Genomic DNA, 22,146 nt, shown 5'->3' with positions numbered 1-22,146 from the left:
AGTGCCCTGCACACCTTGATTATGGGATAGTTTTTTTTGGGGGGAGGGGTTAAACTGCTTTTAACCACCAATAGCTGTGAGATTTTTTTTTAAAGTGGGGGGAAGGAGTTACAATGCCCTGACTGTAGGATTGTTTTTTGGGTGGGTTTAAAGTTCCATTGATTACCAATGATAGTGGGACTTTTTATTAAAAGTGGGGAGTTTAAAGTGCCCCTCACCACCATGCTCATGGAATTATTTTTTGGGAGGGGTTTAAAGTTCTACTGACCACCAAAGGCTTTGGGTTTTATTATTTATTTATTTATTTTTTAAGGAGGGGGGTTTAAAGTGCCCTGACCACCATGATCATATGATAGTTTTTGTATGGGTTTAAAGTTACGCTGACCACCAATGATTGTGTAATTATTTTTTTTAAAGGTGGGGGGGGGGGTAAAGGGACCCTGAGCTTCAATGATTATAGGATAATCCAGTAAATAAATAAAAGGTAAGCAAACCAAATATTTTACTTTTTTTATATAGTAAAAATAAAAAATATATATTTGTCAAATGCCACCAAAAGAAAGCTCTCAGAAAAAAATGATATAAAGATAAGTTAGGTACAATTTTGTATGATGGAGTGTTTGTCTGTCAAACTATCACAGCACTGAAAACTGAACAATGACCTGTATATACATTCAGGCATTCAAGTGGTTAAAGAGGTTCAATACCTTATTTTAATTCCCAATAAGCCCCTTTGGCTTCATTCTGAGGATATTGTGTTAAATTACCCCAGCAGCTCTGTGTATTTTTTCCCCAAGTCCTTCAAATGATTTTACACTGCCGACAAATACATGACATAAAACGTTGAATTATGGGACATGACGGGCAATAATTCCAGACAGTTCTGTTATTTAAATATATGCATCCTCACACTTAAATGCGGAGATTACTGCTTCTTTGAAAAATATTCGTCTCCATTAAACGAAACTTGTTATTGTCAGCAGTATTCAAATTTGCAAAACAGACGCGGTATACGCATACACCATCTCCTCGCTGATGTATTGCCCTTCCCTATATGAAAAGATATGATAATGTTAATCCCAAAAATGATTGAACTTTTAGTGGTTTTCAAGGTTTTATGAGGATGAAAGTAGCAATGGGACTTATTTACTTAATGCGAGCAACTCGGAACATCAAAAAGAAAAAAACAAGCGGGGCTTAGTCAGCCATTTTGCTCCGGTGTTGCCATTTTCTGAGCTGAATAAGCACTCTATTAGCAGGGTTGTCACTTTTTCATGTTAAAAATACCATGGTTTCAAGCAAAACCCTCTCTCTAAGTCAGTGGTTCTCAACCTGTGGGTCGTGACCGCTTTGGGGGTCGAACGACCCTTTCACAGGGGTCCCCTAAGACCATCAGAAAACACATATTTCCAATGTGTAAAGAGCAGCTACTGTGTAGAAAGCAGCTACTCTGTTAAAAGCAGCTACTGTGTTGAAAGCAGCTACTGTGTTGAAAGCAGCAGTATTGGAGGTAAAACGACACTCATGAATTATAATTACTGGGTAAATAATTTTATGGCTGGGGGTCACCACAACATGAGGAACTGTATTAAAGGGTCGCGGCATTAGGAAGGTTGAGAACCACTGCTCTAAGTCCACCTACATACTGTAACAAGAGCAAGATGATGCACAGAAACAAATCATGTAAGAACTCGTGCACATAGGCACTTTTTGGCATACAACATAAACTGTGGCCATATTTCCTCACTGGGTGTATACAGTTTTGCACACAGCTGCCCAAAGTGGCTGTACATGGGTTTATAAACCTGAGCATTCATTAAGCCACCCGTCTCTGGACACAGTTTGTGTGAGACAAGGGTTGTATGTTCACATGCATGGGTTTACAAAGTTAGCAGAGTAAACCTACGTACAGCTGATGCAAGCATTGAGTTGGCTCTTGGGAGCAGTTATACAAATATCAAAAAGCCTTGGCGGATGGGTGTCAATCTGGAGGAGTGGGCATTCTTAGCAGGCTGTATTTGAATGAGGACCACTCTAGGTAAAACCCAGTTGTGATGCTGAGCCTCCATGATTTAAAGAACTGAAATACAATAAATTAAATGGTTTAAGGTGTCTCCCCACTAACCCCCGATGGACTGTCCCTTTGTTTCCTCACGTCCCGAGCAGGGCTATGGATCTACGGCCTTGATGACATCAGGATCCTAAACCAGTAGAGTGTGGGGGTGCAGAAGCTGCGGGGACTGGTCTAGCTACGGGGAGGAACAGATCGGGTAAGTATATCTAAGACTGCCTAATGTAAATATACGTTCATGTGGTACTCCAGGATGATGCCTGCAACTGGTGTAGTTTTTTTCTGCTGGTGACCAGCTTTTTTTGTAAAAGCCATCCAAGTGATTATTAGCTGCTGGATTGCTTTTACAGGCGGTGGGAGGGGTGCCCCCCTCCTCCCTCCAGCTCCGCCAGCTTACCATAGAGCATAAAAGGAGTAATGGAGTGAACAGCACCATTTTTCAATCTTGAAAGCATTTGATCACACTGTCCTTGGTGTGATCAGATGCTTTTAGGGCAGAGGAGAGGTCTGGGGTTTTACAGACTCCAGATCTCTCCATAAAGAGTACATGTCAATGCCTATTGCTGTCATAAGTGATATTTACATTCCTTGTGACAGCAATAAAAGTGATAAATAAAAATGTAAAGAAACAGTGTAAAAAAAAAAATTCATTTGTAAACATCCCTGTACAGGCAAGCGCATGAGTTGGTTTCTGCACAAATGCGTAAATGGCAACTGCACTACACATGTAAGGTGCCATAAGCGTCAGAGCGCCACCTATGGAGATTTTTAAATATCATTTGGTGCCATTCCTCAAGCATGCACAATTTTAAAGCGTGCCATGTTTGGTATCTATTTACATGGCGTAACACCATATTTTATATTTTCCAAAACAATTGGGTATTATATTGTGTTTGTGTGCAAAAATTCATGAGCAAAAATTTGCTTTTAAAAAAGCACAGACAAATACTGTGTGACATATAACATTGCAAAACCCACCATTTTATTCTCGAAATCCTCTGCTAATATACATATATATACACAGTTGTGCTCAAAAGTTTGCATACCCTGGCAGAAATTGTGAAATTTTGGCATTGATATATATATGACTGATCATGCGAAAAAATGCTCTTTTATTGAAGGATGATGATCATATGAAGCCATTTATTATCAAATAGTTGTTTGGCTCCTTTTTAAATCATAGTGATAACACAAATCACCCAAATGGCCGGGATCAAAAGTTTCCCTCCCCTGGAATGTTTGGCCTTGGTACAGACACACAAGGTGACACACACGGGTTAAAATGCCATTTAGAGGTTAATGTTCCACATCTGTGGCTTTTTAAATTGCAATTAGTGTCAGTGTATAAATAGTCAATGAGTTTGTTAGTTCTTACGTGGAAGCACTGACTAGGCTAGATACTGAGCCATGGGGATCAAAAAAGAACTGTCAAAAGTCCTGCGTAACAAGGTAATGGAACTTTATAAAGATGGAAAAGGACATAAAAAGATGTCCAAAGCCTTAAATATACCAATCATTACTTCCACTAAGAAGTAGAAAATTCAGGGACCTCTTGATACCAAGCCAAGTACTGGTAGACCAAGAAAGATTGCAGCCACAACTGCCAGGAGAATTTATTGGGATACAAAGGGAAACCCATAGGTAACCACAGGAAAAATTCAGGCTGCTCTGGAAAAAGACAGTGTGGTTGTTTTGAAGGAGCACAATATGATGACACTTGAACAAAAATGAGCTGCATGGTCGAGGTGCCAGAAAGAAGCCTTTACTGCATCAATGACACAAGAGGGCCCGGCTAGGCATGTCAAGGTGTTGTCAGGCATATTGTAACAGGGCTTTTTTGTGGGATTGGTGCAGTGAAAGCTTCTTTCTGGCACCTCGACCAAACAGCTAATGTTTGTTCAAGTATCTCCATATTGTACGCCTTAAAAACAACCACACCATCTTTTTCAGAGCAGCATGTATTTCTTTTGAGGTTGCCTGTGGGATTTTCTTTGAATCCCGGACAATTCTTCTGGCAGTTGTGGCTGCAATCTTTCTTGGTCTATCTGACCTCAGCTTGGTATCAAGAGATCCCCGAACATTCCACTTCTTAATAGGTGATTCAACAGTACTAATTGGCATATTCAAGGCTTTGGACATCTTGTTATGTCCTTTTCCATCTTCATAAAGTTCCATTACCTTTTTTCGGGGGGCTTTTCACAGTTCTTTTCTGATCCCCATAGCTCAGTGTGTCTGTACCAAGACCAAACAATCCAGGGTATGTAAACTTTTGATCATGGCCATTTGGGTGATTTCTGTTATTATGTTTTAAAAAAGGAACCAAACAACTATTTAATAAGAAATGGATTCATATGATCATCATCCTTCAATAAAAGAGCATTTTTTGGCATAATCAGTCATATTTTCAATATCAATGCCAAAGGTTCATAATTTCTGCCAGGGTATGCAAACGTTTGAGCACAACTGTATATATATATATATATATATATATATATATATATATATATATATACATACATACATAATGTTTGGGAGTTATAAGTCATTTTCTAGCAAAAAATACAAATTTTTTAAAGTAAAGAAAAAGTCTCAGAAAGGGTGTAGTCTTTATGTGGATGTTCCCCTAGACATAAACAAGCAGATAACCCTAGCAGTGCGGGCACAGCCCAACTGCAAGGGATGTTTTTTATTTGGCAATTGGGTTTTATTCTACACCTATACTTATCCATAATTTGAAAGAGTTATACGGTAAGTTTTTGTGTCCCTTTAATTAAGGTCTCAAGTCCAGAGTTGCTGGACAGCCCTTTGAAGAAGTTTTTTCCTAACTCGAAGCTACCAACAAATCCTCTTTATATTCTCCGAGCAGCTCAGAAAGGTCAGCAATTTCGTGTTGTAAACAACCTGACTATCCTATTAAATCTAACCTCTGAAACACATATGGATTTCAAATGGAAAAGGTCGTCACTGCAGTGCAGGTTAAATTGCTTCCAAGAGCAGAGCAGAAGGCGCATGGGGATGTGACTTCATCTCATTGTCCGACCGGTGGATTCTCAATAAATTGACTAAATGATTTTATATGCCAGGACAGGAGTCTAATTAGTTCACTGAACATTGGAAAAATTTGTAGTGCATTAAAATCGGTTCATTCTGATAGCAAAAACTGCTGCAATAAAGTGACCAAAGGAAAAAATGTCACCCATAGCTCATTTGTATTCAGATTTTTTTTGTACATAAACTTGGGAAACAAGATGTATATTATGTACACAGTTTTCAACGACTATTTTACATTATGATTTTGTAAAGGACCAGCAGGTCCGCTTTACAGGTATGTTACTAGGTTGTTGGGAGGGAGGGTTGACAAGCTTGGCATCTGAGTTTGCATTGATGGGTGGAGTAGGCATATTGGGTCTTGGCACAAAATAGGGGCAAGGGCCAAAAGAATAGTGTCTACATGTGGTGTTTACGTAACTGGGCTTTCTGGTTCTATGTTGGAGAGGACTACTGCAAGTGTAAGAGTGCACCACCCCAGGTGGCCAGTAAAGCGACTGGCTCTGAATCACCAAGCTTTAAGTAGCACTTTAAAGTGCTTCTAAAAACATTTGAAAAAAAGTCTTCAACAAGCAAGTATGCATGAATTTGTGCCCTGTGCACAGAAGCTAGCTCCATAACGATGGGTTTGGTATAGAGGATTCCAAGTGGCCTGCACAGACTACTGATCTCAACTCTACTGAACACCTATGGGATGGATTGAAATGATGATTGTGAGCCAAGCCTTTCATCCAAAAATCATTACCTGAACTCACAACTTCAGTTTTGGCTGAAAGAGCACAAATTCCCACAGACACTTCAAATCTTGTGGAAAGCCTTACCAGAAGAGTTTGTTGTAGCTGAAAAGTGGGGAAAGGCAATCCATATTAATGCCAATTGTGTTAGAATTGAGTGCCCATCAAGCCCATACTGGTGTGATGGTCAGGTGTCCACTAAACATGATAGTGTATCTTGCAGGTTTGAAATCTGCTGCCTTCAGTAACATCAAAACTTGTTTCAGACTTCACCAGGAGGGATATCAAACTACACCTGAACTGCCCCTTACATGGAAAATGTATTATTTTATAACTTTCCCCAGTTTAGTGTTGCTAAAACATTCTAAGGCAAACAAAATCCAGAGCTATTTAAACCCTATGGTTGGTTAAAACAGAGGAGACTTCATGGGGTCATGGATCAGATATGGCATAAAGGCCTCAAAAAGTTTGGCCAAGCTCCTGCCCAATGATCTTGTTGGTCTCCAGACTCAATGTACATAGAAACATTGGTAATATATGACATTTCCCAGTTTGTCATTAGTAAAACATTCCAGGGCAAACAAAGTCCAGAGACAAATCTGTGAAATCAGGATAGGTTAAAACATAGAAGACATCAAAGGGTCACAGATCAAATACATAAAGGCTCAGACATAAAGGGGTTTATTTACTAAAGTTGAAGAGTGTAAAGTCAGGCTCATTGTTCAATTAAATATTGACAATAGAGCCTGGAAACTGATTGGTTTATATGCAGAAGTGAGCCTGATTTTGCACTTTCCAGCTTTAGTGCAAAGGGTCCAAGATTATGGGATTATGGATCAAATATGGCAAGAACATGGGATCATGGATCAAGAATGGCAAGAACATGGGGTCATGGATCAGATATGGCATGGGGTCCTTGAGACATCATAAGGCCATGGATCAGATTTGGCATAAAGGGCCCAAGAAGTTTGGCCAAGCTCCTACCCAAAAATATTGCTCATCTTCAGGCCCAACTGGGTAAATTCTATGTGAATTGAAAAACTGATTAATATATAACATTTACTGGTCTGTCATCATATGTAAAACATCCCAGGACAAACAAAATCCAGAGACATATCTTGAAAATCTGTGAAATCAGATTCATTTAAAAACTATGGAATTTTAAAACAGAGAAGACATCCTAGAGTCATGGATCATATATAACATAAAGGGACATGAAGTCTGGCTAAGCTCCTGCTCAATAACACTGTTCGTGTCCAGACCCAACAGGACAAACGCAAACTCTTGCTATATGCACAGAAATCACTCTAGAACTCCTATGCCGTGTATTTTTTTTTTTTAAATCTATTAGAAAATAAAATGCAGCTGGTTAAGTACACGTGTTTTGCCTGGGGCTGTAATGTTCATAATCACCCTTTTTACAGGAATAATAAGCAGACAAGGAAGCAGCAATTAGTTCTGTCTATTTGGAAGCCACTGTGCACAGTTTATATTGGCGGCTGTTTATGTTTTATTTATACAATGAAAGCAGCAGAAGGCATTACCCTGTGATTGAAGAAAACCTTTTCACTTATATATAAGAAAATAGATGCATTACACTTACAAAAAAAAGTGTCACGATTTTCAAAGCCTAAAACTGAAAGGCATTTAATTTGTTAGGAGGGGAGATTCAGCAGCCTGGATAAAGCCATTAAGCTATCAGAGATGTCGATGTAACATCACCTGTCATATGTTGTGCTTCATAGGAAGGAAAAACAGCTATTAGTTTTTTAGTTTACTTTAATCTGTTAACCTGACACCATATTTTTCATATATTGATAAGTGAGAATGTACTCTGTCATGATTGGATAGAATGGGAGGAACCAGAATTAGAGGATTTGCCCCATCACCAGTGTGCAGGACCTGATTGCTATAAAGCAACTCAAGAGTGTTGTTAAATGTTTTGACAGGTCAGTCCAAAGAAGAAAAGTAGGCAGTACCATCTTGTCTTTCCCTTCTTTCTCCTTTTCTGTTGCCTTTTCATTCCTACATGTTTTCCCAGGTCCTTATGCCCCAAAGGAGCCCTTGGAGAATCCTTGCTATGACTAATTCTTTGCATTGGTGACTATGACTAATACCCCTTGCATTGGTGGTCAATGAGAGGTATGTCTTTCTTACAGTGGTGGTCAAAATGCCAGCCTTTCAGACAACAAAAAGATCATCAGGTCCACATAGCTAGCTCTTCCAAGTGGCATTAAACTATCCAGGCACTAATAACTAGAAGTTTAGTCAACCACAGCTCAAAGAACCACTTGCAATCTCTAGAGCAGCCTTTGTCAACCAGGGTGCCCAGGCATCCTGGGGTGCTTTGAGTTTTCTTCAGGGGTGCATTCGCAAAATGTCTAAAAATTGCCCAAAACTTGTATACAAGCCAATGGGTGGAACAAGCCTGCTGTCAGAGCCTGAGATCGAACCTGGTCCTTCTGCAGTGAGAGGCAATGTCTCTTCTCACTGAGCTATCTGGAATGCTGGACAGCTCCCTTGACAATTCTTGGATAATCCTGCCTTGTGCCTTGATTACTCTTGAACCTTGAACTCCTTGCTCCTCCCATGAACTTCTTTATAAAAGCCATGTCCATGCACTTCCTCCTTGCCAGATTATTGTGCCTTTCCAGCCAATATCCCGCTACTGTTCCTGCTGCTGTCTGCACCTCCGCTACTGACCTTTGGCTTGTTCCTGACCACGATTTCGTCTCATCCTAACGTACTACGATTGATCTGCTACCATTTGTGACCGACCATTGGCTTGTGACTGACTCTGCTTTCGTCTGATCCCTAACCTGTTGATCCCCTATTGGTTCCCAGTCTGCTCATTCCCTGGTGGGGTGATCCTGAGATCTGCGACCTGGTATTAACACGCAGCCCAATCCATCTCCACCATTAGGAGCTCTGGTGAAAACCGGTTAATACTTAGACCCCGCACCTCAGGTGAGCCTGCGTTATTCCCAGGGGGATCCGCTGGTATACCTATCCTGCTGGTTTCAGGTAAGCCTTTTACTGCTATAGCAACTGGTCTCTGAACCTGACCTTATATCGTGACACCTGCCTTATAGTTACACAAAGCCACAGGTTTTCATTGTGCTCCACTATGGCCTTCTTGCTGCCGGCATCCTGACAACCAATGACATCATCAGTTGATAAGGAGGATGTCAGTTGCCTGCACAGCATCCTAGTTTGACCCTCCCCTGCCCCTCTACATCAGTGCTGGGGTCATATTAGCTCAGTGATGGATAAAAACTGAGGGAGAAGAGAAACACTGGAATACTACTCAGTACCAGTGAGAAAAAGTGTGTTTGCTTTGGAAGAATAAATCACCTCTAAAGTTTGGTCTCCCACATATGCGGATGTTGCTGCATTTATATAAAACCATAAGAACAGTTTTTCACATTTTAGAATGGGGTGCCCTTTTAAAATTATAGACAGTATAGAGGCTTCATTTTAGAATGGGGTGTTTTGGGGCTGTCCATAATTTTAAAGAGTGCCTTTAAAATTTAATAAAAGACTTCTGTGGTCCAGCTGGGTTGGAGCACCACAACGTGATAGCTTCATCCACTAATTCTACTACCGACACTATAGAGGATACTTCCAAGTATCTGCTACCTAGCTATCTGAGTTCCACACTAAACAGCACATTCATATTAATTGCTTCAGGACCATTCACTGCACTTTCACATTTCCAGGTAGGGGGGTATGTTCGCACACCTGCTACCCCGGTCGTTCTATCATTTGCTACAGCACAAGCCGATCAGCAGGTCCCGGCCAATGATTTATGGCTGGGACCCATTGATGGGTTGAGCGAATAACAGAAGAGAGCCCTGTGTTGGTAAACAACACAAAACTCTCTACAGGCAGCAGTAAAAGCAGCACATATTGCACACAGTACACACTGTTTGGCACACAGTTAACCCTTTGATTGCCCATAGATGTTAACCCCTTCCCAGCCAGTGTCATTAGTACAGTGACAGTGTATATTATTGCACTGATCACTGTATTAGTATCACTGGTGATGCCTGTCTTAGTCAGTTCCCACAAAGTGTCAGATAGTGTCAGATTGCCTGCCGCACTCACAGTCCCACTATAAGTCGCTGATCACTGCCATTACTAGTGTAAAAAAAAAATCCAGTATATATACCATCGTTTGTACAGTAGATGCTTTGTATAACTTTCACACAAACCACTTAATATACACTTATTGGGATTTTTTTTTAACCAAAGACATGTATCAGGATACATTTTGGGCTAAATTTATGAAGAAATTTGATTTTTTAATATTTTTATTGGATATGTTTTATAACAGAAAGTAACAAACATTGGGGTTTTATTCAAATTGTTTGGTCTTTTTTTGTTTATATAATAAAAAAATACAGTGGTGATCAAATACCACCAAAAGAAAGTTCTATTTGTGTGAAGAAAATTATACAAATTTTGTTTGGGCACAGCTTTCCATGAAGGCGCAATTACCAGTTAATGTAGCACAGTAAAATGACCTGGTCATGAAGGGGATGAAATCTTTCGAAGCTGAAATGAATGTTCACCTAAAGGCTAAACCTCCACTAGCCTAAAGGAAAATCCCCCCAATGCAACAAAAAGGTTTGGGCTTTAGATATACTGTACTTTAAGCTGCTTAAACATCATTAAGTAAGAGCCAACACTACCACATAGCAGAATTCCAAAGAGAAGATCTTTCAAGCTGTCTATCGCTGTCTGTCTCCTGGAGAAAAAACTGCCAAAGCAAACTGCTGAGAAGGGTCATGTTTATATAAGTAAATAATGAATAATTCCATGTTTATTAATCTACAACACACACAATTAATATTTCAGCTTAACTTGACCTTTGAAAGAAGCCCATAACATTTTCATGCTATTCCACTATACGGCTTCATTCAGTATCGAGGCGGAAGTATTCCTGCGAATTGCACTGCAAGAAGAATTCACAGGAGATTGTGAGTTACTTACTGAACAGATCTTTGGATGAAATTACAGAAACACAGCTGTGCTTGTGTCAGTCCCGGCAGATCTATACAGAGACATTAACCGACATTGTTGTACATCAGGGTAATTAAGAATTTAAATCACTTTATATTCCAGGCGCTTTTTATTATGGAGAATTTGCAGGAATAAAATGTTTTGGTGGTTCTACATTGTAATAACGTCAGATTCAATTATAAACGGAGCTAAATCAGGAAGCGGCAGTTTAGAAATGGGTTACTTCTGTTACATTTATTAGGTTTCCATAGCGGCTACAATGTAGGTGAAAAAAAACTACAGTTTCCTGTTTTATTTTTGAAGGCCTCGCTGGGATTGACTTCTTGAAGCACATCTCCAATAGAAGATTATTTAAATTTTATGTTCAAGAGCTATGGATACCTAGAGACTCTTTACATCTGATGCTTTCAGAGGAGTGGGATGCCTACATCTCCTTAACAGTGTGGTGTGGTTCAAGCCATTGGGCCCTTTATCCCTATTGTGTCCTATAGTGACATAGTCTAAACAAGATATCACCAGCTAACCATAGTAAAAGTTGAGAATAGGTCATTTATTGACCACCAACAAACAGCAACATTTCTTGGCCATTGAGAATCACTTCATCAGGCACAGAAATCTAAGGAAAGGGTCCTCAATGATTCAGAAATGTCGGTGGCGAATAAATGCCCTGTCCTTAATCTTCTACGGTTGTGTTTGGACCACTTGTTTGACAGCACCGTTTCCCCATAGCACTGGCCTATGGCTGTATGCAGTGTGCTGAACCTTTTTGTGATGTAGGGGTTGGTGGATGGAACCACTGCATGTAGTGGGGGTCCTGTACACCAGGCATCCTAATCACTTGGAAGTGTCAGATGTCCAGATAATTTAGGTGGCTGTTGATTTTTTTTAACCCCTTGGTGCCAGCCCATTAAGAGGTTTTTAATGCTGAGAGGCAGGGCGAGGTTTAGGGTCATGTGACCTCCATGACTGGCATTTGCAGTAGTCACATGATCGCAAGTAGTGACCTTTCCCTGAGGCGCCAGTAAATGTGTTGGGAGCATGCAGGGTGCGCTCTCTCAGCACGTTTGTTTACAACATACCCAGTCGCCGAGAGGACGCATATTTGCAAACCGTCGGCACCAAGGAGTTAAGAGAGTGAAAAATGGTGGGATAGGTGACAAACCTTCCTTCTATTGTAGGGAACTTATTATTTTATTTCATTCACAAAGGGCAGAGTACAACTTGAAATAGAGTTGAACCCTAACTTTTTCATCCTCTTTTGCATTTCAGTGCTGTCGATCTTTCACAGCCATTTCCTGGCCATGCAGTCATGCAGTGGCTGTGTGGCATTTCTCAATTTTTCCAGGTTTCCTGATAGTGACAACTAAACATCAGCACTGCCCCTTGTAGTCTTTACTGAGTCCTGTGTGACAACATAGGAGCACAACTAGGAGATGGGAAGAGGGTTCCTAAGTAACTAAGCCAAGGTGTCAAACTCAATTTCATAGCAGACCGTATCAGCATTATGGTTGCCTTCAAAGGGCTAGTTGTATATGTACGACTAGATGTCCAAAGCACTCCACCAGATGTCACGAGCCTCCTCACCATCAGAAGTCAAGAGTCGCCCACCCTCATAGCAGACCGTATCGGCATTATGGTTGCCTTCAAAGGGCTAGTTGTATATGTACGATTAGATGTCCAAAGCACTCCACCAGATGTCACAAGCCTCCTCACCATCAGAAGTCAAGAGTCGCCCACCCTCACTTTCATCACAGTGCACCTCCTTACCTTGTGTTGCTGCCAGGAAGAAGCTGGGAGCTGAGCTGGGAAACAGAAAGTACAGCGTCTGGAGGAGGGCCAGAGGAGGGCTGGAATCAGCTGCCAGAGTCGGCTGAAAGCTAAGACCAGGGGAGGCAGAGAAAAGGGGGTGCTGTTGCTGCACAGAGAGGCGCATCTGGTGGAGGAGTTCTGTCAACTTCTCTGCTGCCAACTGCTAAGACAAAGTGGGGGCAGGGACAAGGAGGATGCCACAGCTGCAGGAGAGGAGTAAGGGCTACATGAAATGGCCTGGTGGATGGATTTGGCCCATGGGCCTTTCACTTGACACATAAGGCCTAAGCAATGACCTTAATTAAAGGATTACCAAGTATTATTTTAATGAAAGCTGAAAATGTAAAAATATTTCAAATGAGTTTTGTAATTACAGTAAATTGGAAAAGGCTCACAGGAGATTTTACTGACTTAATGATATCTACTTTAATAATTTACCATGCAAAGGCACATGGGAGGGGGTCCAACTGCAGAATTATTATTTTTTTTAGCACAAAAGGTTACCCCCGACCTCAAGATTTGTGAAAAATGAATCCTAACAACATCCAGGGATGCTCAACTTTTCTCAAGTTCACCTGTAGTCTTTGCCAAGCACTGAGAAGGGTAGTATAAAATACACTACAGTATATCCCTCACAACTGTCTTGTCTGAACGACAAGGTTGCCTAAGTCTAGGTCCCCTCTTAATAGACTGTTCCTAAAAGTGGATGATAGTGAATCAACAGGTCAAATCCCAAAGGTGGAATCATTCCAATGAACTTGGTCATCAACACATGATTTCACAAAAATGAATTGCCATTGCAAAAAAGCTTACCAGCAACCAATACTTTAGCTGTCCGACTAATAATTGCGCCAACACCATCCAAAGATGCCTCGCACTGGTAGGAACCTTCATCCGGCCGGTGGTGTCTGGAATGTACCACAGTCTGTATTACAAGAGACCCATTGGGCAGCTGTTGCCTTCGGTCATCTATGGCAAGGTTCAGGTAAACACCATCCTTTTTCCACTTGATGGTCGGAGACCCTCGATCCGAGGCTGCTGAGCAGTTTAAAACCACAAAACTCCCCCGCATGGTAACCACATCTAATGGCTCAGAGGTGAACCATAATGAAGTGAAGCTTTTAACCTGGGAACCTGAAACAGAAAGAGAGTAGATGATCATTTTTACCGGGTCCCCTTTATGATAGTTTACAACATGCAGTGATTGGTATAATATATATGTCTTCAGGGTTGAATTTGCCATTAGGCCATGTAAGCATGTAGTTATAGCCAAAAGGGATAAAGGATCAACTTTTCCCTGCACAGGTATAGGCCACTCATTTTTTCCCCAATAGAAAAATCATCTCATAAAAGGTTGAGAAATATTGTTTTGGACATCAAAAGTTTTGTGCCTACAGGCTCCAATGATGGAAATCCAGGTCTGTTGTCACTTACTATCAGTCATCTGAGAAACTCTCTACATTGTTAAATGAAAGCAGTCCTGAGGGCCGTACACAATTATGTCTAAAAGTTGCTGAATAAACTCTTTGTGCACAAAAAAAAAAAGTTGTAAATAGTATAGTTTGTTTTTGTAAGAAAGCATCCAAAGCCTAAATAAAACACCCGACTCCTTGCCAGCGTGCTATAGAGAACCACAGAGAGTGCAGCGGGCCTGCCGGGTCTGCTGGGTCAGAGATAGAGTACCTGAATTTGAAATTGTATCAGCCTCTTGTAGTACTTGTTCAGCAGAAATCAGACTGGAAGACGGAGAAACAGCACAATGAGCCAATCAATTGTGCTGCAGTGCTCATGCGCTAACAAGTGGCATGCTAGTAGCAGGAGAGAGCAGATTGGCTGAGAAAGGAACTCATCAGTCTGCTGCTTGTCCTTTCATTGTCAAGCCACAGGATAATAGTGGAACAAGACCTGTATAAGTTTCTTAAAGTGGTTGTTAACCCTTCTATGTGCCCACTGTGTGGGTAGCCTCAGGTGATACACAGAGTAAAAGAAAATCCTCCTACATAAGTTGTGCCTGTTTATCTTCATGCCTCTCTCCTCTAGAACCATTCAACATCCAGAATTTACACAGTATTTCCCAGCTTCAGAAGGCAAGAGGTGGGGATCTGTTGGCACACACTGGACAGCATAGAGCAGAGTGTAATCTGACACCTGAGTGGAGGTAAAGGACACAACCCTCTACACAGTTTCATAGGGAAACATGCACAGCTGAGGCTGTCAGTCGCCTTCAGTGTGTGGGGGGGGGGGGAGGGGGCTGCAGTCTCCTGGGATCATCTGGTGTCAGATTGTCAGAAGTGACTCATATATATGGCAGAGGAATGAAAAGCGACAGAAATCACACTAGGTGCTTTGGATAGAGACAAGTACACACTATAGAAGGATATGCTTTACTCATTTTTCATTTCAGAGGTTTACAACCACTTTAATGGCTGAAGAGAAAAATCAGATCAGACAGGCATGTGCTAAGTGGCAGAGATGTGCGATAGAGTAAATGAATCCACCTCTATTTGTGAATCTCAGAGCTGGATCGACAGGAATACAAATCCTTTGGCAGATAAAACATCTCCCATATATGTATGCCTTTTTTTTCTCAGAGAATAGGTGCAGGAACTCCCCCCTTTTGAGTCACCCCTTGTCTTCACCCCTAACCCACCTCCGAGCACTGTCCCTTAGTTCCACTCCCTACTCACTTCCCAGTATTGCACCTTTTAAAGAATATAGAACCAACTATCATTTTGTGGTGCTATGTAATTTGTATGGAATGTGTTCATGATAACAAGAAAAGCAGTAAAATAGACCCCCTGCAGCTAGCAGCAGATCACCACCAGCAACTATAGACCCCCCAACAATAGGTCACCCCCGCAATAATATAACTCTGCAAAACAATAGATGCCCCACAAAAAAATACCACCCCAGCAACATTGTATCCACCCAAGCAACAATAGACCCACAGCAGCAACCAGAGATCTACTAGCAGCCATCAGCAATAGACCCTTCAGCAGCCAGCATCAATAGGCCCCTCCTTCAACAGTAGAACCCTCCCAGCAACAACTGACCCCCTAAAGCAAAAATAGATCCCCCCCAGCAACAAAAGACCTCCCCATCAACAAGAGACCCCTACACAAAAATAGATCTTCTTCAGCGACAAAAGATCCACCAGCAGCCAGCATAATTAGACCCTCCAGCACACCCCATCACCCCTTGCCATTACATACATTCAATGCTGGAGGTGCCGGAACTGTGTTCCTCCATGTTCTTGCTGAAAAAAGCCCTGTATGTATGGTTTCTGTTTATTTGGCTGTTTGCCTGGAATTCAGCTTTAAGAGCCTTTAAGAGCCTCAGCTTTAGCGAAAATAATGCCTTCCGTTCTAGTTTAAAGAAGGGCTTTAATATATACATTTACAAATTTGTAAACCAAGAATGTAATTAACAAGCTTACTGAAAAGCCCACCAATACCTGTGTTTTTATACACAAGATCGCAGCTTCATTTTAACAGGCGGCCGCCACAACAACCACATAAACATGCGTAATTGCTTTTCCAAACGCCTTTAAGCACATCGAAAGTCACAACAAAACATTATTCCAACACATTTTATCCCTTGTGACGGTGCTGTTTATTTTCTATGCAGGACACCTGCACCCTAGAAGGCTGTTTAGTAATGTAATAAACTAATTTGTACTTTAGACTAACACTTTAATCTTTTTTTTGTGTGTGCTCCCTGCACTCCCAACCAAGGGAACACTTTTTAGCGTTTGCATGCATTAGCATAATGGCACAATAATTAAAGAGTGCTTTGCAAGGGACAAAAAAAGCACTTCAATCAATCTTAATCTTGCACAGTGGGGTGTTAAAGTAAAAAAAATAGAAAAACAACGCCTTTTCTTATTATGGACTCTTAATAGATATAAACATGTCCACGCTGAGTGTACATGTGTGATTTATACCCATCATCAGGAAGCTGAAAGCCTCAAATTACAAAAAGACAAATAAATAAATACCAATTATCTCCCAGAGATTCTTCAACAATGCATCCTCAACAGCAGGAAGAGAACAAATATTGAGTGGTGTTAAAGTGTATGTAAAACCAAAGCTTTTTTGTGGTTTTTGCTATCTGTATTCTGTTTGATAAGATAGGAAGTGCAAGGAAATCTGTACAAACTGTAGGAACTTCCCCTCTTACACAGTTGGCACTGGGACAATTGTAACATTTTTAAATTCCCACCACTTTCTGTCTTCTTGATAATGGTCACCAGGGCAAAAGGTGAGGGGGGTGAAACTACCTGAAAGGGACTGCATTAACAACTTGACAAGGGCTGTAAGGGACTGCATTAACAACTTGACAAGGGCTGTAAGGGACTGCATTAACAACTTGACAAGGGCTGGAAGGGACTGCATTAACAACTTGACAAGGGCTGGAAGGGACTGCCTTAACAACTTGACAAGGGCTGGAAGGGACTGCATTAACAACTTGACAAGGGCTGGAAGGGACTGCATTAACAACTTGACAAGGGCTGGAAGGGACTGCATTAACAACTTGACAAGGGCTGGAAGGGACTGCATTAACAACTTGACAAGGGCTGGAAGGGACTGCCTTAACAACTTGACAAGGGCTGGAAGGGACTGCATTAACAACTTGACAAGGGCTGGAAGGGACTGCATTAACAACTTGACAAAGGCTGGAAGGGACTGCCTTAACAACTTGACAAGGGCTGGAAGGGACTGCCTTAACAACTTGACAAGGGCTGGAAGGGACTGCCTTAACAACTTGACAAGGGCTGGAAGGGACTGCCTTAACAACTTGACAAGGGCTGGAAGGGACTGCATTAACAACTTGACAGGGGCTGGAAGGGACTGCATTAACAACTTGACAGGGGCTGGAAGGGACTGCCTTAACAACTTGACAAGGGTTCTAACCTATAACCACTCTTCAAAACTAGAAAAAAGCACTTGTTTATTGGCTAAGCTGGCTAAGACCTCCAGATGACTGCATTCGCAGATACCAAAACCACTGTCTCATCCGTATGTCTGTGAAGGTTCTCATTTTTGTAGATCATGGTATATCCAGTGGTAGTTAGTCACATTTAATCAGTTGCACTTGTTATGTAATGTTGGCGAAGTCTGGAGCTTGTCCAAACTATTTCTTCAGTCCTATGAAGGGAATATTTTCCTGACACTCTGTAGAACTGAAGAAGCGGCTTGGACAAGCGAAAAAATGTCTTCAACATTACAGAACAAGTCCACTTGAATTTGATCAACTACTACTAGATACACGGCTTGGTGCCAGCTTCCTAAAGCACCCCTAGTATCCCTTTGACCAAACTTTCTTAACCTGTCTACCTTGGAGAAACCTTTGTCTCAGAGTACCCTTAAGGAACCAATTCATTGGTGAGTCACTGAGAACATGCTCTTTACATTGTTGGTCATTGGGAGGAAGGACCCTCTTATAAAACATTGGTGCCATTCCACTGGCTCTGCCAAGTGCTGTTGGCTTTGAACTATGGAAGCAGGAACCATCAAGTGGGAACGTCCCAGGAAATCCCAGTATCCTCTGGAGGAACCCTAGGGTTCCATGGGATGCTGGTTGAGAATGTTTGTTTAAGATGTTCTAAGCTAAAGATAAAAATGTGAAAGCAAGTAATAAAAATAGTTTCACACTACAGGAACAAGGTAAAAATAAAATATGACACATGATCTAGAGGGGTAAAAGGGAAGTTTAGGGTACATTTGGACTATGCCTAGACATACAAATATGCTCATAGTGGTTACTCTAATATGCTGCAGGCTGGGGAGATGACATGTGTAGAATAGGGAGGTAAAGTATGGAGGTTCCTAGTCCAATATCTCCACTGGATTCCTGATGTATAGAGCTACAGCACCAGTTGCAGTCGCAAAATCATGAATATCTATGGAAGATCACATTTATTGTGAAAAAGGGTAGTAAGAGGGGCAGCTGTAGAAACCCCCTTCAGATGCCTACACAAGAAAACAGAATATTAATAGGCCTTTATTATTATGGTAATAATAATAATAATAATCATCTTCAAAGATTGCTCCATAAAGATTTAACCTCTTCTGTGCTGAATGAAGAATTAGTCACTCTTTCAGGGTGATTGTGAAGAGCTTAATCTACTGTACATTTAACAATTACAAGGTTAATTAACAGAACAGTCATTATCTCAATCATTGGCATAGGAGGTAATCCTGCTCCCTCTCTATTGCCATATGTTTTATCACTTGTTGAGTGTTCATAATATAAATGAAGCTTATGTAAGACAAGAAACGAGAGCAAAATCACTGAACGGGTATAAAGTGTCCTCTGAGTAGTAGTCACATTCAAATGGACTGGTTTTGTAATGTTGAATACGTTTCACCACTTTCACTAGCTTCTTCAGTTCTAATGAGTATTAGCAATAGTTCCACATTTATGTATAGTCACTTTTGTCAGATGTGGATAGAGTAGGGAAGGATTAGAAACCCTAATCTCATTGCTAAAGTGAATCTAATATGCCAGTCCAAATGTTTTTATACCTAGTTTATATACAACAATTTCTCGACAAAGGGGACAAGGCCTGGCCCCAAAAACATGTTGGACCTGTGCACAGTCTCCACCTGATGTTACTGAATAAACCTATATCTGAACTTTAATATGACATTGTGGTGCTTCAATTCAAGGTTCACTTCATCCATTCACAACTCAAGTTGACAATCGAAACCCAAATGGTATGAAGAGGCCTCCAACCAAATGTGCAGGCACCATACACCCAAACAACTTCTACCTTGGGTGATAATAAAAAAAAAGTGTGGGTATCCAGCACCATATATCCACTTACCCAAGTTTTATTGCTGTCTGTGTTTCCGTTAAGTGGTAGACACACCATCTCTTTTTGACATGTTGCCCATTGCCACCAAGAATACCAATGGCAACACCAGATCTGTTGACAGTTGTCTAAGTTGAGAATTTACTGAAACAGGAAGTCAAGGGAAGTTTCCCCACTGTGATACATAAAACATTGGGGATTTAAACCCTCCGTTACTCTATCCAAGTTTTTTTTTTTTTGCTATACATACACTTTAATGCAATGTGCCAGTGAAGACACTAAGGGGTTTATTTACTAAAGCTGGAGCGTCCAAAATCAGACTCCCTTCTGCATAGAAACCAATCAGCTTCTAACCTCAGCTTGTTCAATGAAGCTTTGGCAATGAAACCTGGAAGCTGATTGGTTTCTATGCAGAAGGGAGTCTGATTTTGGACTCTCCAGCTTTAGTAAATAAACCCCTAAGTATTCAAGGACACTGCTTTATCCAAGATCAGGTTAAATGTACAGCAAACCCACCACTAAAATACATCTTAGACTAGTATGACTAACCATAACCACTGAAGAACTGAAAACTCCATCACCCCTCCAGCCAACCACTCAACAGCTGTGTCTGATCCCTCCTACTCTCCTTACCTAACTTCCTAGAGCTGCTATGGTACCCTCTCTGCAATATTAACTCTACTGGTTTTTTTTGTGTAGGTGTCAAAAAGCCAACAACCCAAACAAGTGAAATATAGCTAAACAAGTGCCAATTATATTAGCAAGCCTTTCGCATAACTACGGGTCATGCATTATTGAAGGGTCCAGCTTCCCAGGCTGCAATCATTTATTGAAAAGCAAGTATAAAGCTGAATCACAACTTGACCATAAATTTCAGTGTTGGGGAATAACAAGTAACGAACTTGCTTGTGATTTAATAAGCAATGCATCACATAAAATCTGCTGGCCCCACAGTATTTTAATATGTGGCCACTTTTCGGCCAAACGATCATTTCTGCAAGCAACGTAATGGCTGGAGCTGTCTTCATAATATATCTCAGCGAGCTCAGAAAGAGGAGAGAAGACTTGTTGTCGGCAGCCGGCTGTAGCTGTTATATATGTCCTCCGAGGTATAACAAAGAGGAAAGATTAGCAGCCGGTTACCACACTAGATCTGCGCCTTATTAACATTTTATTTATGTTTATATAAACAGTAAATTCTCCTACAGCCAAAGGCCTGGACTATAGGAGGAAAAATGTTTTAAATTCTCAAAGTTAGTAGCTGTGTAAATTTACTGGGAATAAGAGGAAAGACAAGGGAAAAAAGCTAAAGTATTCATACGTATATAAGATATACAATGAATCATTAGTCTACCCTCTCACTCACTCTTCCCCCCTCTCACCTTCTCTACTCTCCTCCCCCCCCCCAATCTCGCTTTCTTTGCCACTAAAGGGGATATTTACTATAACTGGAGCACTCAGAATCTGGTTCAGCTGTGCATACTAACCAATAGCTTCTAACATTCAATTAAGCTTTGACAATAAAACCTGGAAGCTGATTGGTTTCCATGCAGAACTCCACCAGATTTTGCACTCTCCAGTTTTAGTAAATCAGCACCTATGCCTCTCTCCCTCTCTACCTCTTTGTCTCAATTAAATGTCTTTCTCTCTCTGATTCTGTCTCTATCCCATGTCTTCTGGTCCCCTATCCCTTCTTTCACTATCCCATTTGCTTACCTTCCCTCTATCCATTTTTCTTTTCTTTTTGTTTCTTTTCTTTTTTTTTCTTTTTTCTCCAAGGGACACAGCTCACCACCAATTGCTACGCTGAATGCCCCCAGGGGCACGCATGTGCGGCAAGAATGGAATGATGTCTTATGACATCCTCCCAGAACAAGAGCTGTCCCACCTGGTTGTCACTGTACAATAGGCTGGGCTGGAACCAGTTAATAATTGATTATTTGACTGCATAATGTCTCCATCCAAAAACCAACCTTGCATTTCACCACTCCTTGCCGCATGCTTGCTTCTTTAAAGCGTATTTAATGAGATAACACATCTCACGGAACATCTTTCTTTTAAGATTGCTGTTTTAAATTTAACGGCCTCCAACAGCAAACATTATTACTCCAAATAAACAACTTTTCATAAAGAATCCTGTACTCCATCACACATTGCATTTCAGAACTCAGCGGCAGAGAAATTGTAGATATATTTGATACAAACATAAGTCTGAGAGCGCAAAAACAAATAAAACCATGTATCAAAATCCAGCAATGCGATGTAATAAACAGCACAGCAACACAATAAATAAAGCATGCGTCTGCTCAGGAAAACCATGATAAAGTGCAAATACTTTCAGTATCTGTTCAAACTGGGATTAGTTAGAGAAGAATGCATTTCATGTATATGTTTATTATATCTAATTTTTCTGGGAAACAAAGTACATTTATGCTGGGCGTATTTCATGGCAGGAAAAGTATTGCAAAGATTTGTAGAACTTTAGATAGCTTTTAAAGTGGTCCCCGCACTACAAGTCAAGGTGTTTATTACATAGGGGTGTATATTGAAAAAATTGCATTGAACTTCACCCAGTGAAAGTGTACTTTCGTTCTGTGCAAATAAGAAAAAAAAGAATATTTTTAGGCTATTTCCTGTGCTGG

General features: G+C 40.9%; 1 protein-coding gene across 2 annotated transcripts in view; it reads right to left on the bottom strand.

Moving 5' to 3' along the window:
- The window catches only part of DCC (DCC netrin 1 receptor), a 1,041,949-nt gene that overhangs the window by 677,558 nt on the left and 342,245 nt on the right, over positions 1–22,146 (bottom strand). For both annotated transcript variants that reach the window (XM_089681618.1, XM_089681619.1), the window contains exon 2: positions 13,501–13,821. In XM_089681618.1, the coding sequence (XP_089537744.1) occupies positions 13,501–13,821 (321 nt within the window). The remainder of the gene's footprint in view (positions 1–13,500; positions 13,822–22,146) is intronic.

Source organism: Staurois parvus, unplaced genomic scaffold, assembly GCF_062004578.1.
Source record: "Staurois parvus isolate SC_StPar_1 unplaced genomic scaffold, SC_StPar_1.0 ptg000272l, whole genome shotgun sequence".
Lineage (NCBI taxonomy): Eukaryota > Metazoa > Chordata > Amphibia > Anura > Ranidae > Staurois > Staurois parvus.
Note: the sequence above shows the minus strand (reverse complement) of the source record. Positions and strands in the feature narration are given on the sequence as shown.